Raw genomic sequence first — 25,847 nt, forward strand, 5'->3', positions numbered from 1 at the left:
CCTTCAGCCCCTGGTATGGACTGTTTGGGCAAGTGTAGCAGCCATGATGGGAGAGACACAGAGTTGCTTCTCTCTGTCCCCTGGAGCTGCTCCTTCCTCAGACTTTTGAGACTTCACCAATATGTCTGTGCATCTTGTGTAGTCCTAAGGCCTAGAACCATTACTACCTTAAAGGAATACCAGTTGGGGTTCTTAGGATGTCAAATTATACCTTACTTATAGTGGCTGCAAATGAGGGGGGAACCATATATGGAAGCATCTCTTTCAAGTTTGCTGCTCTTTCTTGTGTGCTTCCTTGCACGACTGTGTGTATGTTTTTGGTTATTTTAAGAACAACCCTTTTGGCCCCATAGCTATGACCCTTCCATTACTCTCTTGCTGTTTCAGTTCTTGCCCTGTGGTATATCCAACAACAACATGACAGAGGGCTGGGTGGATTGCCCTGCACTAGGGCCCGGCTGGCAGCGCCGTGAAGTCTTGCGCAAAAATGGAACAAGACCTGGACAGTCAGATACCTATTACACAAGGTAATGCCATTTGGGGTCACATCTGGAAAAGAGTGTAAGGGTTGTAGGAAGAGGTGCCCTCCAGATTTTGCTTGATTACAACTCTCATCATTCCTGACCATTGTACATGCTGCCAGGGGCTGATGGGAGTTGGAGTCCATGACCACCTGGAGGGCACCTGTTGCCTATCCCTCCCTTCAGGTCCTATTCCCTAGGCAGCCAGCTGTTAGTGCCTCTCTTACAACCACTGAAGGAAAGAAGCACCTTGGGTTTCATGACAGTTCAAAGGCTTGAGAAATATTCTTAAATCTCTCTTCAGTCTTGCTTCTGCTCGTTCTCAAAAGATGCACTTCTTTCTCTTGACTTTTTACTTACAAGGCAGTGGACACAATTCCAATAAGAGCAATAAAGGCATCGGCAAAGGCTGCTTGGTAAGAAATTCACATGGCAAAGACCTGTCTGAATAACACTATTTTAAGGATATGTCTAAATGAATGCAATAATGATTCTTGTCAAATAAAGGTAAAGGACCCCTGGACAGTTAAGTCCAGTCAAAGGCGATGATGGGGTGCAGCGCTCATCTTGCTTTTCGGGCCGAGGGAGCTGGCATTTGTTCACAGACAGCTTTCCGGGCCAAGTGGCCAAAATGACTAGACCGCTTCTGGCGCAATGGGGCACCGTGACGAGTGCCAGAACGTACGGAAACGCCGTTTACCTTCCTGCTGCATTGGCACCTATTTATCTACTTGCACTGGCATGTTTTCGAACTGCTAGGTTGGCAGGAGCTGGGACAGCAACAGGAGCTCACCCTGGCGTGTGGATTTGAACTGGAGGGACACAAGTGGTGTTGTAGTCTAAACCACTGAGCCTCTTGGGCTTGCCAATCACAAGGTTGGCAATTCTTGCCGGAAGCTCTGCTGGCAGGGAATCCCACAGTGCAGGACCTGCTGCACTGAAAACTCAGGACCCAGGAAAGGCTGACTCAACCTCAGGTGTGGGTAGTAGCTCCATCAGAGGATCTCGGTAATGGAGGTGGAACATAAGGGGTCAGGCAGTCCTTAAGGTCTTTTGGGCACAAGTTGTTTTGGACTTTGTGAGTTAACCTGGCCCAGTAGCAACTGGGCAACCAGTTCAGCTCAGCAGAGGAGTTGATGTGTTGCAACTAATCTGCTCCTGTGGGCAGACTGGCTGCTGCATTCTGCTGCAGCTTCTGGGTCAGCTGCAAAGGTAGCTTCCCATAAAGTGTGTTGCAGTTACCAAGCCTTGAGGTTACCATTACATAGGCCACCGTGATCAAGCTGCCAGGATCCAGGAATGGTTGCAGCTTGTGGACCAGCTGGAGCTGATAAAAAGCACTGCTACTCAAAGGTCACTGGGGACTCTAGTGACAGGGCTGGATCAAAGAGGATACCCCGACTATTGAGTTGCTCCTTCAGAGAGAGTGCAACCCCATCTGGAACATGTGCAGGGTCTATTTCCTGGACACAGGAACCACCCATCCACAAGGCCTCCATTGTTCTAGGATTTAAGCTATGTTTCTTGACCCTCAGTCCACCTCTGCATCCAAGTAGAGCACAACCGCAGTACATAACAAAACAATAGGATTCTTAGCTTCCGTGTCAGTGGTGTGCACATCCAAAAAGTTTCAAATAAAGTGAGAAATCTCCCTTGTATTGGGCAACACTTGAAATCTTACCTGATCCACATCCCTTTGTTGAGATCAGAGAGTCCCTTGTGCACTGTGTTATGCAAACATCCCAGCTCACTCCTACTTTCACTGTGCTGCTTTTTTACACATCTAACAGCTGCTTCTCTCTTTCCCCCCTCATAGCCCCAGAGGAGAGAAAATCCGCAGTAGAGTGGAGCTCCTGAGGTTACTGGGAGGATCACGGGATTTGACCGACTTTGATTTCAAGAAAGGGATTTATGTAGACCCAAGTGCTGAGGTACTGATCCAAACAGTTTTGGTTCTGGTAGCAGAGGTAGCATTTTAGAAGTGAACTGATTGCAGTGACCTGCATATGCTCCCATATTTTATGCATGTTTAAGTGCGTTTTTGGAGGGAGAGACCCTTCCTTTTTTTTAAAAAACAACAACAACATTTTATGTCCCATCTTTTCTTCAAGGAGCTTGAGGTGGCATATGTGGTCATCCCATCCAATTTTATCCCCACGACAGCTCTGTGAAGGCGGGTAGACTGAGAAATGGCGACTGGCTCAAGGTCACCCAGTAAGCCTTCCATGCCTGGACAAGGTGCTCCCCTGGTCCTATAGGTACCAATAGCCCTGATGCACTGATTGTGTAGTCCAGGAATGGGGAGCCTGTAGTCCTCAATACATAGCTGAACTCTGTGGGAACAAAGTCCAATCCAGTTCAGGATTCTTTTCTCACATTGGCCAGCCCATGGGAAGCCATTAAGCATGTCATGAATGCAATCACACTCTTCTCCCCATGATTCCAAGCATGAGTTGTGCCGGCTAAGGCTGATGGGAGCTGGGCTTCCAACTCCTGCCTAGGGGACCTTAGGTTCCCCATCCTTGGTGTAGTGCAACCTGCTCTTGGTCAGTTTTGTTAGGAGGCCTCTAGGGTTACAGATGGTTCCTTGGGTTAGATGTGCATGAAAGTTCAAGTCTTCTACCTCAGTCTTCTTTGTCTGTTGGACTGCATTGATACCCTAAGCTTATAAATTGCTAGTTCATAAACCCAGTAGCACTTGGAACTGAGAGCCAGTGTGGTGTAGTGGTTAAGAGCGGTAGATTCGTAATCTGGGGAACCGGGTTCACATCTCTGCTCCTCCACATGCAGCTGCTGGGTGACCTTGGGCTAGTCACACTTCTCTGAAGTCTCTCAGCCCCACTCACCTCACAGAGTGTTTGTTGTGGGGGAGGAAGGGAAAGGAGAATGTTAGCCGCTTTGAGACTCCTTCGGGTAGTGATAAAGCGGGATATCAAATCCAAACCCTTCTTCTAATGGTCTTCTCGTTTTTCACTGCTTTCTCCTGCTGCAGCCCCAGCTCCTACAACCCCTCCCACCCACTGGAGGAGGCCACCAGCGGGTGAGTGTGCTGTCTGCTGAGGCCAGATCTAGACTGGCTGTTGAATGTCATCTGGAAGAACTATATGGGGGAAGATGAAGAAAGAAGGAAGCTATCAGCACAACCGCTTTCCTTTTTTGCTGTGGCGATTGCTTTTGCATAGCTGGGCAGAAGCTTCCCAGATGGGTATCTTTGGAAGGGGAATTATTGTGGTGTGATTGTGTTTTTAAACTTCCAAGCAGAGTTTTGGCAAGCTTCACAATGGTGGAACCACCTGATGGCAAAGCCAAAACTTGCCCAGATGGTAAGTGAGGCATGTTCCCAGGACCGCTTAACACGGATTAGTTGCCTCCGGTTGTGCTCCATAAGGATGGTTGTCTCCCTTGCTTTTCATGCATAATTATTAGCAAAGTAGGGTTTCTAAGCTATGATTCTGAGTCCACAGCTTTAGTAGTCTTTCCCAATTACGTGCTACAAGATTATAGCCTTGATCTTTGACATGAAGAGTAAAAGGCAGTGGGCTGCATGATGATAATGCTGGCTTGTTCACTTAGCCTGCATTTAGCAAAGAGGAATGCCAAATGGATCTGGTGAGTGGATTAGGTTCCCTGGGTTTGAAACTCTAGGGAAGCAGGAAGTGTTTAGAAAAGGGGGTTGCTCTGTGCTGCTCCCATTCTTCTCTTCTGCTAATTAGCCCATAGGGAAATTGATGGAGCCTTCTGTATTGGGAAAGATAGGACTCCTGTTTATAGGCCAAATCATGGCATTGAGGTGGAGGAGAAGGATGAATCCCCTTGACAGCTGTCCTTCCTTAGGGTATGGCTCATGCTTTGTAAACTATTGCTTTACTGCCTGTTTCTTCTTCTATAGGTCAAAAAGGGTAGTAAAAGGCATCTTCCACCTCCGGCAGCAGCCACCCCTCCACTCAAGAAGCCTCCTGATTTGCAAGTGTTTGAAGAGCCTCCAGACAAGGAGATTCCAGACCAGAAACCCCCCCAAATGGAACTGGAGTTGCCAGTAGAAGCACCTGCCGCTATTCTGGCTGAGCAGCAAGAACTTCTAGTTGCTGCAGACCAGCCAGCCATGAAGCCCCACAAGCGCCGATGTCGGAAGCAGCTTCCAGCCCTCCTTCCTCTGGGAAAAATGGGCAACGTGACAGTGGAAGAGGCCATCCCAGAGGAACCTGTAGTGTGAGCATCTCCCTCTTTTGCTTTCCTCTTGTTGCAGTGGAGAGCCCAGGCTCTTTCAGAAACCTTAAATGTCAAGACAGGACTCACAGAGACTAAAGAAAACAAATGATTATAAACGGTAGGAGGCTCTCAAAAATCTGATTGGTGTATTCTCATGCTTCTTTTTAAAACACGCAAATCTTCTTCTGCTCTACCTTAGAGGTTTTGTGAGGGGTTGACATCTCTGTTCCATTCCCACTCCTCTGAGGCTTCAGATTTTGAACATTTGCTCCCCATTCTCTCTCATCAGGAGTGTTCAGCAACACTTGAGTTGAAGGAGCTGCATTTATGAATTGCTCTTTCTCCAGAAGGAGCCCAGGGTGATGTTCAATAAGATAAAACAAGATACACCATTGAATAAAACACATACAAATAACGGCAAGCATTGTGGGTGTGCCAAAATCACAGTAGGGGTAAAGCTTTATTAGGACCAATAAAATGTCACAAAATGGAGAGCAAGTGCTTGCAGTTTCCAGAACTTTTCTTAAACTCCATACAGCAAAGCTGGTATGGAGTGTGTGTCCTATAGGAAGAGAGAAAGCTTGGATGTTATATTGAAGCCCCAAAGTCTGGAATTTTTCTTTGCATCTTAAGATAGCAGGCAGGTAGTGCTAAGCAGACTTAATTATAATGTTATGGTCCTAGCAGCGACTACAGTAATTTTATTTTATTTTTTCATAAGATATTTATTAAGCATTTTTCAAATAGAAACATAAATTTGCAAAATAGAAAAAATAAGAACAAAGAGTTACAATATTAAAGAAAAAACATAAAGCAAAATACAAAAAAGCTAAAGAAAATACAAATAAAAAATACATACAAAATACAAAAAAGACAAAATAGCTGAAAAGAAACAAAAAATTAAAGAAACAAATCCAATTTTCAATATTTATAGACTCATTAGCTTGTTTTCTTGACTTCCTCACACCTCCCCTTTTTGTATTCCCATTTATATAATCGAATCAGCAAATCCATACCTTCTTTCATTTATCTTAACTTTTGATCTTAACCTATTATAATATATTTTCATCCATTATCAATCCATATTTACATATTCTTATTACTCTTATTGCCAATACCACTTATTTTCAGTCCAACATCATTTTAACATTCATTAATTTTACAGTATTTCTGCAGGTAGTCCTTAAATTTCTTCCAATCTTCTTCCACCAACTCTTCTCCCAGGTCTTGGATTCTGCCAGTCATTTCTGCCAATTCCATGTAGTTCATCACCTTGGTCTGCCACTCTTCCAGTGTGGGTAGTTCTTGTGTCTTCCAATACTTTGCAATAAGTATTCTTGCTGCTGTTGTTGCATACATAAAGAAAGTTCTATCCTTCTTTGACACCAATTGGCCGACTATGCCCAGGAGAAAGGCCTCTGGTTTCTTCAGGAAGGTATATTTAAATACCTTTTTCATTTCATTATAGATCATCTCCCAGAAAGCCTTAATCTTTGGGCACGTCCACCAAAGGTGAAAGAATGTACCTTCAGTTTCTTTACATTTCCAGCATTTATTATCGGGCAAATGATAGATTTTTGCAAGCTTGACTGGTGTCATGTACCACCTGTAAATCATTTTCATAATATTCTCTCTTAAGGCATTGCATGCCTTAAATTTCATACCTGTGGTCCACAACTGTTCCCAGTCAGCAAACATAATGTTATATCCAAAGTCCTGTGCCCATTTAATCATAGCAGATTTAACCGTTTCATCCTGAGTGTTCCATTTTAGGAGCAAGTTATACATTCTTGAAAGTATCTTAGTTTTGGGTTCTAACAGTTCTGTTTCCAACTTTGATTTTTCCACCTGGAAGCCATTTTTTTTGTCCAAATTATATACCTCTCTTATTTGGTAATAATGAAGCCAGTCTCGCGCTTTATCTTTCAATTTCTCAAAACTCTGCAATTTCAATTTGTTTCCTTCTTGCTCCAAAATTTCCCAATATTTCGGCCATTTGGCCTCCATATTGAGTTTTTTCTGAGCCTTAGCCTCCATCGGTGACAACCACCTTGGGGTTTTATTTTCAAGTAAGTCTTTGTATCTTATCCAGACATTAAACAATGCTTTCCTGACAATATGGTTTTTAAATGCCTTATGTGCTTTAACCTTGTCGTACCACAAATATGCATGCCACCCAAACACATTATTAAAACCTTCTAAATCCAAAATGTCTGTGTTCTCCAGAAGCAGCCACTCTTTCAGCCAGCAAAATGCTGCTGATTCATAATAAAGTTTAAGGTCTGGCAGGGCAAATCCACCTCTTTCCTTTGCATCAGTTAATATTTTAAATTTTATTCTGGGCTTCTTGCCCTGCCAGACAAATCTAGAAATGTCTCTCTGCTACTTCTTGAAACAGTCCATTTTGTCCAAAACTTGTAGTGATTGAAACAAAAATAACATTCTTGGCAATACATTCATCTTTATAGCCGCAATTCGACCCAACAAGGAAAGCTTCAAATTTGACCATATTTCTAGGTCCTTTTTCACTTCTGTCCAGCATTTTTCATAGTTGTCCTTAAATAAATTCCCATTTTTAGCTGTCATATTAATCCCCAGATATTTCACTTTCTTAACCAATGTTAAACCTGTCTCATTCTGAAACCTCTCCTTCTCAATTGGTGTTAGATTTTTCTCAAGAACTTTAGTTTTTGATTTGTTCAACTTAAACCCTGCCACATGACCAAATTCTTCAATCATTTCTAATACTCTTTTAGTACTAGATTCTGGCTCCTGTATACAGTAATTTTAAGATAATCAAAGCCTGCTGGGATGAAACTATAGCTGTTCCCTCATTTTTTGAGAATAATATAAAAACTATTTTGTTTTTTATACATATTGGAAGCTGCCCAGAGTGGCTGGGGCAACCCAGCCAGATGAGCAGGGTATAAATAATAAAATGATCATCATCATTCATTGTGCTGGTTGCCAGTAACTAAACTCAGAGATGTAGACAGAACCCCACAGGTGCAGGGAATGTTGTATTGCCAAGTAAAATTCCTGAAGTGTTTTGAATGTGACAGTGTTTGAGGATGATGAGGAGCTAAAATATGGAAATAATGGGTGGAATTCACCAAAGCAGTACTGTCAGTGGAAGCTACAAGGATATGGACAGGCCTCTTGGACTTGTGAAACCAACCACCTGTCTCCTTGATCCTTGCCCATCCTGGCTTATAAAAACTAGCCGAGAAGGGCTGGGTGATGGTCTTCGCAGGGTGGTGACTGCTTCTCTCTGTGAGGGAGCCTTCCCAGACCCGCTGAAAGAGGCGGTTATCAAACTTCTTAAAAAACCATCGCCCAGTCTCAAATCTTCCATTCTTGGGCAAGGCGACTGACTGAATGGTTGCTGAACAACTCCAGGCACGCCTGGAAGAAGCGGACCATTTGGATCCCTTCCAGTGAAGATTCAGGCCTTACCATGGGACTGAAACTGCCTTGGTCACGCTGGTCGATGATCTCCGGAGGCAGGCTAGGGACAAAGGTGAGAGCTGTTTCCTAGTTCTGCTGGATCTCTCAGCGGCTTTTGATACCATTGACCATAACATCCTTCTGGACCGTCTAGAGGGGCTGGGAGCTGGGGGCACTGTTATACAGTGGTTCTGCTCCTAACTCCTGGGCTGTGTTCAGAAAGTGGTGTTAAGGAATGAGTGTTCAGACCCCTGGGCTCTCACTTGTGGGGTGCCTCAGGGTTCTGTCCTCTCCCCCATGCTTTTCAACATTTACATGCAGCCGCTGGGAGAGATCATCAGGAGGGTTTGGGCTGGGTGTTCATCAGTATGCGGATGATACCCAGCTCTACCTTTCTTTCAAATCAGAACCAGTGAAGGCGGTGAAGGTCCTGTGTGAGTGTCTGAAGGCGGTTGGAGGATGGACGGCAGCTAATGGATTGAGGTTGAATCCTGACAAGACAGAAGTACTGTTCTTGGGGGACAGGGGGTGGGCTGGTGTGGGGGACTTCCTGGTACTGAATGGGATAACTGTGCCCCTGAAGGACCGGGTGTGCAGCCTGGGAGTCATTTTAGACTCACAGGTGTCCATGGAGGCGCAGGTCAATTCTGTGCCCAGGGCAGCTGTTTACCAGCTCTATCTGGTATGCAGGCTGAGACCCTACCTGCCCTTGGACAGTCTTGCAGGAGTGGTACATTCTATGGTTATCTCTTGCTTGGACTACTGCAATGTGCTCTATGTGGGGCTACCTTTGAACCTCTGAAACTGCAACTAATCCAGAATGCGGCAGCTAGAATGGTGACTGGGAGCGGCCGCCGAGACCACATAACACCGGTCCTGAAAGACCTACATTGGCTCCCAGTATGTTTCCGAGCACAATTCAAAGTGTTGGTGCTGACCTTTAAAGCCCTAAACGGCCTCGGCCCAGTATACCTGAAGGAGCATCTCCACCCCTATCGTTCTGCCCTGACACCGAGGTCCAGCACCGAGGGCCTTCTGGCGGTTCCCTCACTGCGAGAAGTGAAGTTACAGGGAACCAGGCAGAGGGCCTTCTCAGTAGTGGCATCCGCCCTGTGGAACACCCTCCCACCAGATGTCAAAGAGAACAACAACTACCAGACTTTTAGAAGACATCTGAAGGCAGCCCTGTTTAGGGAAGCTTTTAATGTTTGATGGGCTACTGTATTTTAATATTTTGTTGGAAGCCACCCAGAATGGCTGGGGAAACCCAGCCAGATGGGCGGGGTATAAATAAATTATTATTATTATTATTATTATTATTATTATTATTATTATTATTATTATTCCATTTGCACAGTGCGCCTCCCCCCCCCTCTTCCCCTGTGTGACCCTCCACACACCCTGAAATTGGCCCTGGTGTGTTGAGAGAACCCCCAGAATGGGGGGGGGGAGGGGAGACTGATCATTCTGTCTGGCAAGCACAATTGACATAGGGCAACACTGAATTTGCAACACCCTTTCTACATTAGAGATCTGGTTCATTAAATACAAGAGCCCATTTTTTTTTGTTTGGGGTGGACATGGGTTCTTCCATGCTTGACCTACTTCAGAACCTAGAATAGTGTACAATTAGCCTTAAAACTTTTATTTTCCCACTTGTCATTTTTTTGACATGTATCAGAAATTTTGCTTGACAGCACTACGAAAATTACCTGTACTTGATGTCTTCTTCCTTGTACACTGCTAAAAACTACTGCCCTTTCCTCCTTTTGGAATAATTAGGTTAGGCAAGGACTCGGAAGGCAGAAAGGCACGGAGAAGCTTGGATCAGAAGCCAAGTTACTACACGCCTCCCACTTCCACTTGCCTGACCAGGTAGCTGATTGTAACTATGATAGCACTTCCATAGGTGTGCTCTGGAGTACACTGTGACCCTGCCTGGTAAGGGTTGTGTGAGAGCATTTCAAAGCCTGAATGCCTCTTATTCCAAGTGCCAAGAGCTTGCTCAAGGCCTCACATATGGAATCCCTTCCAAATGTGGGGCAATTGTAGCATCACTTCCTACCCAGTTTGTGTTACAGATAGGTAGCCGTGTTGGTCTGCCATAGTCAAAACAAAAAAAATTCCTTCCAGTAGCACCTTAAAGACCAACTAAGTTAGTTCTTGGTATGAGCTTTCGTGTGCATGCACACTTCTTCAGATACACTGAAACAGAAGTTGCCAGATCCTTCTATATAGTGAGAAGGTGGGGAGGGGTATTACTCAGAAGGGTGGTGGGAATGGGTGATTGGCAGATAGCTGTGATGAGCCTGTTGACGACTCTTAAGGACTGCAATAGGTCCTGTAGCCTGTAGGTTGGAAAGGTTAGAGAGTTTCTTGTTTTTCTGTTTTTGAGAGTGGTAAATGTTTTGTTTTTCCTTTTGGAACTCTTGCCAAGCAAGTAGAGAACGCTGATCAGATGTTTGAGCAGCTTCTTAGAGAAAGCGTTCTCTACTCTAAACAGAAGCTAATAAAGGAGGAACTCCTTGTATTGGACAACTCTATCAACTCTATCAGGAACCACCAAGCTTGGCAAGAGTTCCAAAAGGAAAAACAAAACAAAGCAGAACAAGCAACAACTTCACAACACAACACCTCTCAACCCACTGGAGAACAACAACCACCCTCCCAACAGAACACTGACCACCAACTACCACCGAAAAAGTGTTACACAAAAAGGGACTCCACATGGACCCCTACTGATGGACGCAATACCACACTGGACTTGTACATCGACTGCTTCCGCCACAGAATCCAAACAGATGTGACCAGAAAACACCATCGCTTACAACAAAATCTAAACCATGCTGAAAGGAGAGCCATAGATAATCTCAGAAACAACCCAGTCATTATAATTAAAGAAGCAGACAAAGGTGGAGCTGTCGTCATCATGAACAAAACTGACTACATTCAGGAGGCTCACAGACAACTTTCCAATACCGCCTTTTACATAAAATTGGACTCAGACCCCACACAAGAATACAAAAAAGAACTGAACAAGATTAAGGAGCTACCCCCACACATCCAAGAACAGATCCTCACCAACACACCAACAGAACCTCGACCAGGAACTTTCTATCTTCTACCTAAAATACACAAACCAGGAAATCCAGGACGCCCCATCATTTCAGGTATTGGCACTATTACCGGTGTCTCCGGTTATATGGACTCTGTTCTGAAACCATATGCCATCAGTGCTCCCAGCTATGTACGTGACACGACAGATTTTCTGAGGAAAATACAATCTTTAAATAATCTCCCCAACAATACTATACTAGCCACTATGGATGTGGAATCTCTGTATACCAACATCCCACACAACGATGGTTTACAAGCTATAAGGAACACAATTTCAGATAAAACCACAGCAGACTTTGCCACCAAACTCTGCCAATTTGTCCTTACCCACAACAACTTCAAATTCGGTGATGACCTGTTCCTTCAGATCAGCGGCACAGCAATGGGCACCCGCATGGCCCCACAGTATGCCAACATCTTCATGGCAGATTTAGAACAACGTTTCCTAAACTCCTACCCACTCAAACCTCTCTTGTACCTGCGATACATTGACGATATTTTTATCATCTGGACACATGGTCAACAGACCCTGGACACCTTCCACCAGAAATTCAATGAATTTCACCCCACAATCAACCTAACAATGAATCAATCTATGCAAGAAATACATTTTTTGGACACTACTATAAAAATACAGGATGGGCGCATAGACACCACCTTATACCGTAAACCAACTGACCGACAAACATATCTACATGCCTCTAGCTACCATCCCAAACATACCAAACAGTCCATTGTATATAGCCAGGCACTACGTTACAGCCGTATCTGTTCCAATTCTACAGACAGAGACTCTCACCTAAGAGATCTACAGCAAACCTTTTTAGAACTAAAATACCCAGCAGATGAAGTTAGACAACAGATCAACAGAGCCAGACTTATACCCAGAGAGAACTTGCTGCAAGACAGACCCAAAAAAGAAAATAACAGAACACCTCTAGTCATCACATACAGCTCCCAAGTTAAAACAGTACAACGCATCATCAGAGATCTACAACCTCTCCTGGACAATGACAGTTCTCTTTCTCAAGCTCTGGGAGGAAGACCTTTCATTGCCTACAGACAGCCACCCAATCTTAAACAACTCCTAACCCACAATAATACTACAACCAGACTTAACACGGACACTGGCACCAGAGCCTGCAATAAACCCAGGTGCCAACTTTGCTGCCACATACACCCGGACAACACCATTACTGGCCCCAACATCACACATACCATCTCGGGACTATTTAATTGCTCATCGTCTAACATTGTGTATGCCATCAAATGACAACAGTGTCCTTCAGCTCTCTATATTGGACAAACAGGCCAAACCTTACGCCAAAGAATAAACGGACATAAATCTGACATAATGAATCACAAGACAGAGAAACCAGTAGGAGAACACTTCAATCTCCCAGGACATTCTATACAAGATCTCAAAGTAGCTGTTTTACTACAAAGGAATTTCAGAAATAGACTGGAAAGAGAAGCTGCTGAATTGCAACTTATTACCAAACTTAAAACCATGGAGAGACCTGGTCTGAACAAAGACATTGGATTCTTATCTCATTATACATGACAAAGCCATTTTTCACCTTCTCACCCCTTGCTTTTTCCTGTAAGACCTATTGCAGTCGTTAAGAGTCGTCAACAGGCTCATCACAGCTATCTGCCAATACCAAGAACTAACTTAGTTGGTCTTTAAGGTGCTACTGGAAGGATTTTTTTTGGTTTTACCCAGTTTGTGTCTGCCACAGATGCCTGAGAAGCAAAGAAACTTGCCTCCATCATGTTCCAGTCACTTGGCTGAGTTCCCCTTGCTTTGGAGGTCCAGGGTAGGCTTTGCTGTCTGAAGGCTGAAGGGCATTAGCAAGGAAGACCAGGGACGATGGCAAGAAAGCTATCGGAACAATCTTGGACACCATGTTGTTTCAGTCCTTAGTGCTATATTTAATGATATACATTTGTGTTGCAAGAATCATTTTGAGGGCCTCTTGGGCCTTTAGAGTGGGATATAAGCAAACACATAAGAAACATATAGGGCTTGAGATGCTTTGTTGGGACTGTTGCTCCTAACGTTTCCTGTTTCTTCTTCTTCCAGATGCTGTGCCAGCTGTCAAGGACAGTTCCCAGGAGTGATGCTCCCCTCCCAGAGACGCTGTCGGTGGCTCTGCCCAGATTGCAGAGGTTTGTACTTAAAGAAAAGCAGGACACACAAACCCAAGTCCACGGAAGTAAAACACAAGTGCTCGAGGAGATCTCTGCTCTGTCTCCACAACTGAGAATACAGTGGTGCCTCGCAAGACGAAATTAATTCGTTCCGCGAGTTTTGCCGTCTTGCGATTTTTTTCGTCTTGCGAAGCACGGTGTCGGGAAAGTTTTGGAAAAGCTTCAAAAATCACCAAAGTCTTTAAAAACCTCAAAAAAGGCTACCATACCGCGTTCTATGAGTTGCTCCTCGAAGTCAAGTCGCAACTGTATTAACGGTGTTAAGAAAAAGGAAACAAACTTGCAAGACGTTTCCGTCTTGCGAAGCAAGCCCATAGGGAAAATCGTCTTGCGAAGCAGCTCAAAAAACAAAAAACCCTTTCGTCTAGCGAGTTTTTTGTCTTGCGAGGGATTCGTCTTGCGAGGTACCACTGTAATTGAATTCTTCTAGCTAAGGATGCCGGATGGCTGAATCATGACCCTGTAAACATATACATGGGCTTTCCCACTTCCTCAGCTAAGCTCTGTTGCCACTTGGCTTCTGCTCTGCTTGTTTAAACAAAGCCACTGATTTCTTGGAGTTTTGCGCAGTTGATCATTAGCTACTGCCCAAACATTTTCATGTCATACTTCTTTAATAATGAAAGTCAATTCTCTTGACATTGCATTGTGTGAAGCAGTGTTGCAAATGTCGATTGATGCAAGTCCCCAACCCCTTTTTTGCTGCTTTCCAAAAGCATGGTTGGAGCAGTATACTGAAAGCAGTCTGACTTTGATAAGCCTTTGAATGAATTAAGAGCTAAGCAAAGAATTCTTGCTTTTTATTTTATTATGTCCTGCTTTTCAGTCATGATTGGATCCCAATGTGGCTCACAGTAAAACAATCTGCATTAAGTACAATATATTGGGGAATTGAAAAAATGTACATTTATGAATTTTGAGTCTTCTTTGCTCTGTGCACTGATGGTTCTTAATGACTGGGGTAGGCAAGGGCTGCATTTAGGTTCTGTCGTATTTTAGCAGAGGATCCATTTACTTTCTCACATAGTAATTAATGACTGGTAGCCAGCCATTTGGTTCTATGGCAGGGTGGGGAGCCTTAGCCCCCCCCCATCTTCCATCATCCCTAGTCAGCATGGCCAGTGATCAGGAATGATGGGAGTCCAGTGCCCTCTGCCCCAAAATCTGCTCTGGAGGCTGTTGCACAATGGGAAGTCCTTATGCTAACAGGATGACGTTGTTGGAGTCAAACCACGTACTCCACCTTTGACCCTGTGACACAGGGATGGTCCTTTGGGGAATTCACCCCAACCAGGGTTTTTGCAGTTACAGATAGGTAGCCGTGTTGGTCTGCCATAGTCAAAACAAAAAAAAATCCTTCCAGTAGCACCTTAAAGACCAACTAAGTTAGTTCTTGGTATGAGCATTCGTGTGCATGCACACTTCTTCAGATACACTGAAACAGAAGTTGCCAGGGTCTTTGCAGTGTAAGCTCTTGTTCTGCTGTACCCAAAGTGCCACAGTAATTGGTATTTTGCTAGTAATTACATGAACACCAGTAGACAGGGCAAGTTATTCCCCCACCCCCAAGTAGTAGAGCACTTCCCTGGATAGGAGTTTTTAAAGGGTAGGTGCTGTAGCCAAAAAGATCCTGCTCTGCACTGATGCAGATCTCACTTAAGTTAAAGAAGGTACACTGAGCAGACTTTCACCCCACTCCACCTGCTGGATTACAAATCCTTGGGAAATCTGCACAGCGGAAGATGCCTGTTAATACTAAAGGTTTATTTCTTGTTTTCTATGTATCTTTCAAACTACACCTTCCTCTTCCTCATCTACCCCAGGGATGCGGAACCTGCAAGCTGTCCAGATGTTGGACAGTAACTCCCATCATCCCTGACCATTCACCCTGCTAGCTGGGGCTGATGAGGTTTGGAGTCCAACAACAACTGGGAGGTCACAGGTTTGCCTTCCCTGTGTGAGCCCTTTCCTGTGCTCCCTTTCATAGAGGAGGGTCGGTTTCATGCTTCAGAAACATGGCTGGGAGACCTTTTCCTTGCCTTCATTTACTTCATTCCTCAGCTGCTTCATCTAACAAGCAGTGATGTGGAGTGGAATGTTTTTCTGTTTTCCTGTGGAAAATTTCCATTTCATATGATCATTAATAAAAATTAATGGATGCAAATTCCAAATGCCATATTAAGCAGGCTTGGCTATTTCAAAATTTTATTTACTAAGTGCAAGCAAAATTGACATGCTAAATTGGATAACTCTCTAGGGCAGGTGAAGGAAACCTTTGACCCCACCCCACCCTGGTGTTGCTGAACTACATTTCACATTATCCCAGGCCATTGTCCATGCTTTCCAGGGTTATGGGAGTTATAGTTCAGCCGCACCTGGAGGGCCACAGGCGCTCAATATCTTCTCTAGGGCACCAGAAAATTTTATCCAGATTAGCCATGTAAATGCGATTCAGTCTCTTCCCCACCCCCCATCACCGTTCAGAAGAATGGTAAGATGCAAGGTGTGGGACTATTGAATTGGTGCTCACTTCATACTCCTGGTAGCTTATCGGTTAACGTTGAATTATTTTCCTTGTGACTGACTTCCTTAGCACTGGGTGTTTGAGCCAATGTTTCTCTTTCTTGCACAGGTTTTAATCTTTTCTTCCTGTTCCTCTTTTCAGCTCAGAGAAGAGATTTCAATCGGGAGCAGAGATATTACAAGGTAAGATCTAGAGCTTACCAACATTTTTTGTTTACTTAGAAATATGAGTTGAAGTAGGGGGCGATGGGATCTGTGTGTGTAAACCCTGCTTTATATTATCAGGTTCTACACTTTGTGACAATCTCTCTGCCCCGCTGCCAAACACCTGCTGTCTACCTGCTGCAGGTGGGGGTGTCAGTGAGTGAAACTCCCATTGTTCTGGGCACATTTTGCGACTGGGGATTTCATTAGCGCACGCAGTTTTTGAGCTCTGGGTGCAGTACTGCGCCTAAGATTTCAGATTAAAACTGCAGAGTGGGAGGAAAGGAAGACCTTTTCTGCCTCCCCACTTTCAGCTACTCTCTAAGGACCCTGGAGAAAACACCCTCTTAAGAATATTAGGGGGGTGGGCAGGGGAAGGACTAGACCATGTGAAAAAATGAACATAATATTTTAGCTGCAGTTCATTTATTTCCAGCTTTGTATTCTTGTTATAAAAAAGCATGCCTAGACATTCCGTTGTTGCACCCATAACCTCGGTTTAAGGTGCCCTTTGGCTCCTCGCTTTCCTATCTCTGTTTCTAACCTGTGTGTGCGTGTGTGTGTGTTTAAAAGTGCCCCTGGCTGCAGCTGGCCTGCAGTGACTTGCACATGCCTAACCCTTTAGTGCTTTAAAATCCTCCTGTGCCTGTGCAGTAGGGATTTAAGAGATAAGTGTATATTTATGTTTTATTCTCTTAAAAACACGTTCTGCCTTCAGTTGACAGAGGGACAGGTGGCTTTAAAATGCCACCCTCCCAGCCGGTTGATTGATGGGATATTCATTTTGGAAAAGGCTTGAAAACTCAAGTCACCCATTCAGAGAACAATCAAGACTTGGCCATGCCCTGGGATGGATGAAAGCATTAGGGTTGTTAGCAGAGGTAAGGGATGTGCCTCCAGTTCTCAGATAGCAGTGGAGGACTTGAAGCTGCATATTCTCTTGGATGATATGCCACTGGGAGCCCCATAAATGACTGGGATAGATGTGTGATAAGCAGAGTTCAGTGACAAAGCTTTGTATGGCAGAAGGTCCCATGTTCAATCCCTGGCATCTTGAGTCAGAGGATTTTGTGTAAAGGGTCTCAGAAAAAAACCATGGTCTGAGACCTTTTGAGAGCTGCTGCTTGAGTAGATGGCACTGGGCTATGCAAACCCTGACTTACTACAGTATAAGGTAATTTCATCTATGGCCTGGTGAGTTTGTGTTAGAGGTTGGAGATGGTGTCCTTTTCTTGTGCTCTCCTTTGAGTCAGCCAAGATGGCCAACAGGCTCACAGTGCAGCTTGGAGGTTCTGGGTTCATGGTGTTGCCTTCCCCGAATCCCTCCTCACCCCCTACCCTCTGCCCTTGCAGCAAATTGGTTGTGGTGTGTGCCAAGCCTGCCAGATGTCTCAGGACTGCGGCATCTGCAGTGTGTGTGTCCTGCGAGCCAAAAGCCCCGAGCTCCGCATTGGCATCAAATGTCTGCTGCGCCGATGCTTGAAGATTGTCAAAAAGGTACCACTGGCTGCTCCTTGCTTATTCCTCCCTTGTGTCCCTTTCCAGAAATTCTGCTGTTCCTTGTTCTTGGCCTCCCTGCCCCAAATGAACTTGGCAGCCATTTCAAGCCTTAACAGTCCTTTTGTCTCTCTTTCCTTTCTCCCCGCACTCCTTTCCCATTGCAGGGCCTTGAATGTGGTATGTGTCAGGCTTGCAAGATAACTGAAGACTGTGGGAGCTGCCACATCTGCTTGCGGAGGCAGAAACCAGGCATGAAGCGGCAATGGAAATGTCTCAAGCGTCGCTGCCTTAAACGCAAGGTGTGTATGCTTGGCCTGACTAGGTTCTGCATCCCATGAGAGTCTGTTGTACTTCCATCAGGGCACTGAGCAAAACAGGATGGGTGGGAAAGGAAGGAGAAGGGAGCAAAACAGGATAAGTGTGAAAGGTGTCAGGAGTTCATCCTACACTCGAGTAGGACCCTGGCAGAGACACATGCCCGACTGGCATGTTCTCTCCCTTCTGCTCTTCTGGATCGTTTTGGAGCTTCATAAGCTTTCTTCAGCCTGAACATCACAGTGACTGATGCCAACCGACACTGGCACACTTAGGGATCCACAGAGTTTGCGCAACATGAGCGTGACAGACCTCAGCAACTCAGCATTTTGGCTAATCTACTTTATTTACATATAAACACACACGGAGCACTGCAACATGGCTCCCTCTCCCTTTTGCATCAGACAGCAAAGAGAAATAGAACAAAGGACAATAGTCCCACTTCACAGAACACAGTAACACAAACATCCTGTCTCTGTCACTTCCCACTCTGTGGAGTCGAAACATATACCGTCACGCGAAAGACAACAATCCTATGACTGCAATCATGGAGCAGGAATTCTAACAAAAGGAAGGAGACGGGGGCATTGGGGAGGTGGACAAAACTGTGGTTATGACGTGGTTTTCTCTTAGGCAACATGCTTCTGCTGTTGCACCTTTACTGGACCACGGCAAGTTTGGGTTGACTTCTATACTGTTTTCAGAACATTTCATTGGTTTTTTTATATATATATATATAATTTTTTTATTAATTTTCCAACATAAATAAAAAACAATACAATAAACTACATAAACACACAAACATATAAACACGTATAATTTCACAACCTCCTTTTCATATACCTTACTTCCCCGACTTCCCCATACCTCCCCCTTCTGCATCCCTATTTCAAAATTTCTTCCGCAACCCCTCGCTTCAATTGACTGATTACTCATTTTCTTATTTCCCCCCCCCTTCTTCTCTTACTTAATCAATTTACAGCTGTAATTCTATATTTTCTTAACCTTGACATTTTAGCACTCATCAATTTTACAACAATTCTTAAGGTAAACTTTAAATTTCTTCCAATCTTCATCCACCGTCTCTTTTCCTTGGTCTCGGATTCTGCCGGTCATCTCTGCCAATCCCATATAGTCAATCACTTTCGTCTGCCATTCTTCCAGCGTGGGTAGTTCTTGTGTCTTCCAATACTTTGCTAAGAGAATCCTTGCTGCTGTGGTAGCATACATAAAAAACGTCCTATCTTTTCTTGACACCAATTGGCCGACCATGCCCAGGAGAAATGCCTCTGGTTTCTTATAAAAGGTACACTTAAGAACCTTCTTAATTTCATTATAGATCATTTCCCAAAAGGCCTTAATCCTCGGGCAAGTCCACCAAAGGTGATAAAAGGTACCTTCAGTTTCATTGCATTTCCAGCATTTATTATTGGGCAAGTGATAGATTTTTGCAAGCTTGACTGGGGTCATGTACCACCTATAAATCATTTTCATAATGTTTTCTCTTAAGGCATTGCATGCCGTAAACTTTATACCGGTGGTCCATAACTGCTCCCAGTCAGCGAACATAATGTCATGACCAGAACATTTCATTGGTTTTATAGGATTGCCTTTTGTGCTTTGTTTAGAGTGCTTCCCAAGTCCTAAAAACATTCTGTGCTCTAAAGCTGTTACTGAGATAATGGTTAAATTCTCTTGGATTCTCTTTCTTTTTAGTTGTACGTTCATAAAGGCAACAGTCATGTTTCACACAATGTAGCTTGCATTCCAGTTGTGTGGTGCTTATTGAATTTATCAGGTTCCCAACTTTGAAATTAAAGTAGATGAATATTCTTTGTGGAGTAATACCATTGCCTGAGAGCTTCTGTCTTCATGACGATTATATTTTTGGGAAAAGGAAAGTGCCTTTCATTGAGCCATCCAGTGAAGTTAGTCTGCTGTTAATAGTTGTGAGATGGAAGGACTTTGAGAAGGGGCTTCAAGTGGCCTGCTTCAGAAACTTCTTCACTCTTGGAGGATGTCCCTGCCATGTAGATTTGAGTCCCAACGATATCTCATGAGTTATCCTCTTTTTTCTAGTTGACTTTTTTGTACTGTGTTTTTCAATCTTTATTTTATGTTAAAACATTACTAGGCTGCTTTTCTGGGCAATGCCCATCAAAGCAGCCTACAGCAGTAAAAATATAATACAAAATCAACAAATGCTACCCAGAAATTCTGTGAGTAGATTATATTGCCTAGTATGAAGATCAATAGCTTGATTATTACTGATACTAAAGGAAGTTTGGGAACTGACAATCATTTTCATCTGAAAAAATAACCTGGATGTCTGCATGATTTAGATAAACTCATCCCAACTCCCCAATTACTGTTCAATTCTGCTTTAAGCCATAGAATCATAGAGTTGGAAGGGGCCCCAAAGGTCATCCAGCCCAGCCCTCTGCTATGCAGGAATCACAGCTAAAGCATCTGTGACAAATGGCCATTCAAACTCTGCTCAAAAACCTCCAAGGAAGTAGAGCCCCCCCACCTTCTTAAATATAATTTTCACTAATTTTTTATTAATTTTTCATTAATAACACTCCAATATGGGCCACATTATTACAATGTCAAATCATACCAAATCATAATACAATTTATAAAGCCAATTATACATTCCAAATTAAACAAATTTGGTGACTTCCCATTCTTTGATCGTCCGGAGATAATTATTCCTAGGTCCTGTGCATAGTCTCATATATAATCCAAATACAGTAATTCCGATCTTGATTCAGCAATTCCTTTCTTCTGTTTTTGCAGCCACTAGTGTAATGCCTTTCACTCATATTCAAAAAATCCATATCTATTAACTTGCAAGAGGGATTTAAAGCCTGTAGTTTTCTGTGTGTAAATATTTTTCCTTTGTCCTTTCTTTCATGTTATAATCAATCATTCGTCTTCCACACTGTCTCCCTTCAAGAGCTGTTTTTTCCAACTGCGTCTGAGCAATCACCATCTTGTTTTCCTGAGCCAAAAGTATACAGTGGTACTTCGGGTTACAGATGCTTCAGGTTACATACGCTTCAGGTTACAGACTCCGCTAACCCAGAAATAGTACCTCAGATTAAGAACTTTGCTTCAGGATGAGAACAGAAATCGTGTGGCGGCAGCTGGAGGCCCCATTAGCTAAAGTGGTACCTCAGGTTAAGAACAGTTTCAGGTTAAGAATGGACCTCCAGAACAAATTAAGTTCTTAACTCGAGGTACCACTGTACTGGCATCTGGCCATGGCTCCAGGCGGACATCCAGCTCTTTGTTCTTTCCATCTCTTTTAACAAGCTGATGTCTCACGAAAACAATTATAAGTCCAAACATCATAGTATTTCACACAGTCTTTCATTTGAAGAACTCCGTAGGTAGTTTCTAAAGTTTTTGTAAAGTCCCTCTTGCGTTCCATTTATAATTGTAATCCAATAGTAAACTCAATCCATTAATATCTTAAAAAACAGAAGTACTCCTGCTCATGGGAGCCACATTGGAGAGTTTCCAATTCATGCAGTTGAGATTTAGGAACCCTTTGGGGTTCCGCAGGGCTCAATCCTATCCCCCTCTACATGAAACAACTGGGTGGGGTTATCTGGAGGTTTGGAGTACGTTGTCAGCAATGTGCTGATGACACTCGGCTCTATTTCTCCTTTACATCTGCAGGTGAGGCAGTGGAAATGCTGGACCAGTATCTTGCCTCAGTAATGGACTGGATGAGAGCCAACAAACTGAAGCTCAATCCAGATAAGATGGAGGCACTGTTAGTGGGTAGTTCCCTAGATAAGATGGGTGGGAGGTCGCCTGCTCTTGATAGGGTTACACTTCCTCTGAAGAAGTGGGTACATAAAGGTAAAGGTACCCCTGCCCGTATGGGCCAGTCTTGACAGACTCTAGGGTTGTGCGCCCATCTCACTTAAGAGGCCGGGGGCCAGCGCTATCCGGAGACACTTCCAGGTCACGTGGCCAGCGTGACAAAGCTGCATCTGGCAAGCCAGAGCAGCACACGGAAACGCCGTTTACCTTCCCGCCAGTAAGCGGTCCCTATTTATCTATTTGCACCCAGGGGTGCTTTTGAACTGCTAGGTTGGCAGGCGCTGGGACCGAGCAACGGGAGCGCACCCCGCCGCGGGGATTCGAACCGCCGACCTTTCGATCGGCAAGCCCTAGGCGCTGAGGCTTTTACCCACAGCACCACCCGCTTGGGGGTATTCCTGGATCCTTTGCTGTTGCTCAAGGCTCAGGTGGCCTCCGTGCCCCTGAGTGCCTCCCATCAGCTTCAGCTGGTGGTCCAGCTATGCCCCTATCTGGACAGGGATAGCCTAACTACTGTTGCCTATGCTCTGGTAACTTCAAGGTTAGATTACTGCAATGCGTTATATGTAGGGCAGCCTCTGAAGGCAGTTTGGAAACTTCAGCTAGTGCAGAATTCAGTGGCCAGGTTGCTCACCAGAGCAAGATGGTTTGAGCATTTCATACTGATCCTGGTCCAACTTTACTGGGTACCAATTAGTTTCCAGCTTTATAGGTTTTGACCCATAAAGCCTTAAATGGCTCAGGACCGCAATACCTCAAAGACCACCTCTTTCCATGTGAACCTACCTGGACCCTGAGATCATCTCCTGAGGGCCACCTTCGTGTGCCTCCTCCTTGAGAGGTCTGGAGGGTGGCAGCACGAGAACGGGCCTTCTCTGCAGTGGCCCCCCATCTCTGGAATGCTCTCCCCAGGGAAGTTCGCCCTGCACTTTCGTTATACACCTTTAGGCTCCAGGCAAAAACGTTCCTTTTTAACCAGGCCTTTGGTTGATTTAATTGACATCCTATGCTCTTTTAAAATATGCGGTTTTTGGGAGGGCGGGGGGTATTGGGTTGTTTTCATTTTGATTACAGTGGTGCCTCGCAAGACGAAATTAATTCGTTCCGCAAGTTTTTTCTTCTTGCGAGTTTTTCGGCTTGCGAAGCATGGTTTCCCATAGGAATGCATTGAAAATCAATTAATGTGTTCCTAGGGAAACCGCTTGCCAGGCTGGCGGTGCGGAGAAGGGCTTTTCTCCCCACCGCAAGCCTTCAGGACAGGTACGGGAACAGAGGGGAAGGCGCACAGCGCTTTCCCTCTGTTCCCGGGGCTTGCGTGGGAGGAGGGTTTTTCCTCTCCACCGCCAACATTCAGAACAGCATTCTGAATGTTGGCGGTGGGAAGGAAAACCCTCCTCCCACCCCAAGTCTTCAGGAAAGCCATCTGAAGCCGGGCGGCGGGAGAAGGTGTCCCCGCCCCGCCGCCCGGCTTCGGAGCTTCGTTCCGATGCCGGGCGGCGGGAGAAGGCGTTGCTGCCCCGCCGCCCGGCATCGGAGATTCGTTCCGATGCCGGGCGGCGGGAGAAGGCGTCCCCGCCCCGCCGCCCGGCTTCGGAGCTTCGTTCCGATGCCGGGCGGCGGGAGGAGGCGTTCCCGCCCCGCCGCCCGGCTTCGGAGCATCGTTCTGAAGCCGAGCGGCGGGAGGAGGTCCGAGGACAGTGGGGAAGACACGCTGCGCTTCCCCGCTGTCCCGGAGATTTCCCTATGGGCTTTCGTCTTGCAAAGCAAGCCCATAGGGAAATTCGTTTTGCGAAGCGCCTCCAAAACAGAAAACCTTTTCGTCTAGCGGGTTTTCCGTCTTGCGAGGCGTTCGTCTTGCGGGGTACCACTGTATATACTTTGTGGTTTTATATTTTGATTTTCTTCTGTGAACCACCCTGAGACCTCCGGGTATATGGTGGTATATAAATTCAAATAAAATAATAATAGTAATAATAGTTGCTGATATAACCCGTCCAACTTTAAAAAGCTGCTCACAAAGGCATCTAAAAGTAAAGTGGTGACAAATTCTACAGGTAGGGTAAGGATATATATTTGTTATACTAAGAGACCTCTTGAATTCATTGGATGGCTTTGAGGTGTTGGGGCATTTAATGAATAAATATTCACTCCTTATCCCCTTCTGTGGGAGTTTACAGTATGAAGCTTACATAGATGTTGCCTCAAATAACTTACAACAACAACAACTTTGAAATGCTGGCTCACTGATCTCCCTCTTTTATTTACGGATGCTTTTATCTTCTCCATTTGTTGTTGTTGTTTAATCGTTTAGTCATGTCCGACTCTTCGTGACCCCATGGACCAGAACAAGCCAGGCACTCCTGTCTTCCACTGCCTCCCGCAGTTTAGTCAAACTCATGTTGGTAGCTTTGAGAACACTATCCAACCATCTCGTCCTCTGTCGTCCCCTTCTCCTTGTGCCCTCCATCTTTCCCAATATCAGGGTCTTTTCCAGGGAGTCTTCTCTTCTCATGAGGTGGCCAGAGTATTGGGGTACTATTACAACTGCTGAAATGAAGTGGCCAACATTGTGTATGCTACTTGGATAAGGAAGGATCAAAGACTTAAATTGGTTGCTTTCACTTTCTACCTTCTGATATTCTTTTCCGCTTGTCTGCGGAGTGAGTTCCTCAGAAATACTGGCTTGCATTTTGAGACTTGCTGTTGCCCTGGGCAAACTGACAATGTAGCCTAATAAATTTTAAACAGTTTCCTGCAGCTGCATATTGCTGGGGAAAATCAAAGTCACAGGCAAGCTTTCTTTTGGGGAAATCTTGGGTACTGCTACTCCCCACCCCCTTGAGGAATCCTTGATAGACTATGAAGGAACCCATATGGTATAGTAACTTTTTTTTACTCCATGCTTCGCTTTACTTCCAAGAATACTCAACTTCTGGATCATTTAGGATGATTTGGGATCTCCCCTTGAAATATTATTGCATACGTTGGAATTCCTGACATAACCATCAATTTGATTACGGATAGGTAGCCGTGTTGGTCTGCCATAGTCAAAACAAAAAAAATTCCTTCCAGTAGCACCTTAAAGACCAACTAAGTTAGTTCTTGGTATGAGCTTTCGTGTGCATGCACACTTCTTCAGATACACTGAAACAGAAGTTGCCAGATCCTTCTATATAGTGAGAAGGTGGGGAGGGGTATTACTCAGAAGGGTGGTGGGAATGGGTGATTGGCAGATAGCTGTGATGAGCCTGTTGACGACTCTTAACGACTGCAATAGGTCTTACAGGAAAAAGCAAGGGGTGAGAAGGTGAAAAATGGCTTTGTCATGTATAATGAGATAAGAATCCAATGTCTTTGTTCAGACCAGGTCTCTCCATGGTTTTAAGTTTGGTAATGAGTTGCAATTCAGCAGCTTCTCTTTCCAGTCTATTTCTGAAATTCCTTTGTAGTAAAACAGCTACTTTGAGATCTTGTATAGAATGTCCTGGGAGATTGAAGTGTTCTCCTACTGGTTTCTCTGTCTTGTGATTCTTGATGTCAGATTTGTGTCCGTTTATTCTTTGGCGTAAGGTTTGGCCTGTTTGTCCAATATAGAGAGCTGAAGGACACTGTTGTCATTTGATGGCATACACAATGTTAGACGATGAGCAATTAAATAGTCCCGAGATGGTATGTGTGATGTTGGGGCCAGTAATGGTGTTGTCCGGGTGTATGTGGCAGCAAAGTTGGCACCTGGGTTTATTGCAGGCTCTGGTGCCAGTGTCCGTGTTAAGTCTGGTTGTAGTATTATTGTGGGTTAGGAGTTGTTTAAGATTGGGTGGCTGTCTGTAGGCAATGAAAGGTCTTCCTCCCAGAGCTTGAGAAAGAGAACTGTCATTGTCCAGGAGAGGTTGTAGATCTCTGATGATGCGTTGTACTGTTTTAACTTGGGAGCTGTATGTGATGACTAGAGGTGTTCTG

The 25,847-nt window shown here is 44.7% G+C and overlaps 1 protein-coding gene across 16 annotated transcripts in view; it reads left to right on the top strand.

Annotated features, from left to right (window-relative positions):
- Window positions 1-25,847, top strand: part of LOC114587348 (methyl-CpG-binding domain protein 1) — a 112,469-nt gene that overhangs the window by 16,979 nt on the left and 69,643 nt on the right. For 12 of the 16 annotated variants that reach the window (XM_077921237.1, XM_077921242.1, XM_077921245.1 and 9 more), the window contains exons 2-10: window positions 388-527; window positions 2,338-2,452; window positions 3,514-3,561; window positions 4,411-4,730; window positions 9,960-10,052; window positions 13,381-13,466; window positions 16,174-16,214; window positions 17,589-17,732; window positions 17,900-18,034. In XM_077921237.1, the coding sequence (XP_077777363.1) occupies window positions 418-527; window positions 2,338-2,452; window positions 3,514-3,561; window positions 4,411-4,730; window positions 9,960-10,052; window positions 13,381-13,466; window positions 16,174-16,214; window positions 17,589-17,732; window positions 17,900-18,034 (1,092 nt within the window). In that variant the 5' untranslated portion in view covers window positions 388-417. The remainder of the gene's footprint in view (window positions 1-387; window positions 528-2,337; window positions 2,453-3,513; window positions 3,562-4,410; window positions 4,731-9,959; window positions 10,053-13,380; window positions 13,467-16,173; window positions 16,215-17,588; window positions 17,733-17,899; window positions 18,035-25,847) is intronic. The other 4 variants (XM_077921243.1, XM_028711401.2, XM_077921251.1 and 1 more) reach the window with 4 other exon arrangements.

The sequence above is a fragment of the Podarcis muralis genome, chromosome 17, assembly GCF_964188315.1.
Source record: "Podarcis muralis chromosome 17, rPodMur119.hap1.1, whole genome shotgun sequence".
NCBI lineage: Eukaryota > Metazoa > Chordata > Lepidosauria > Squamata > Lacertidae > Podarcis > Podarcis muralis.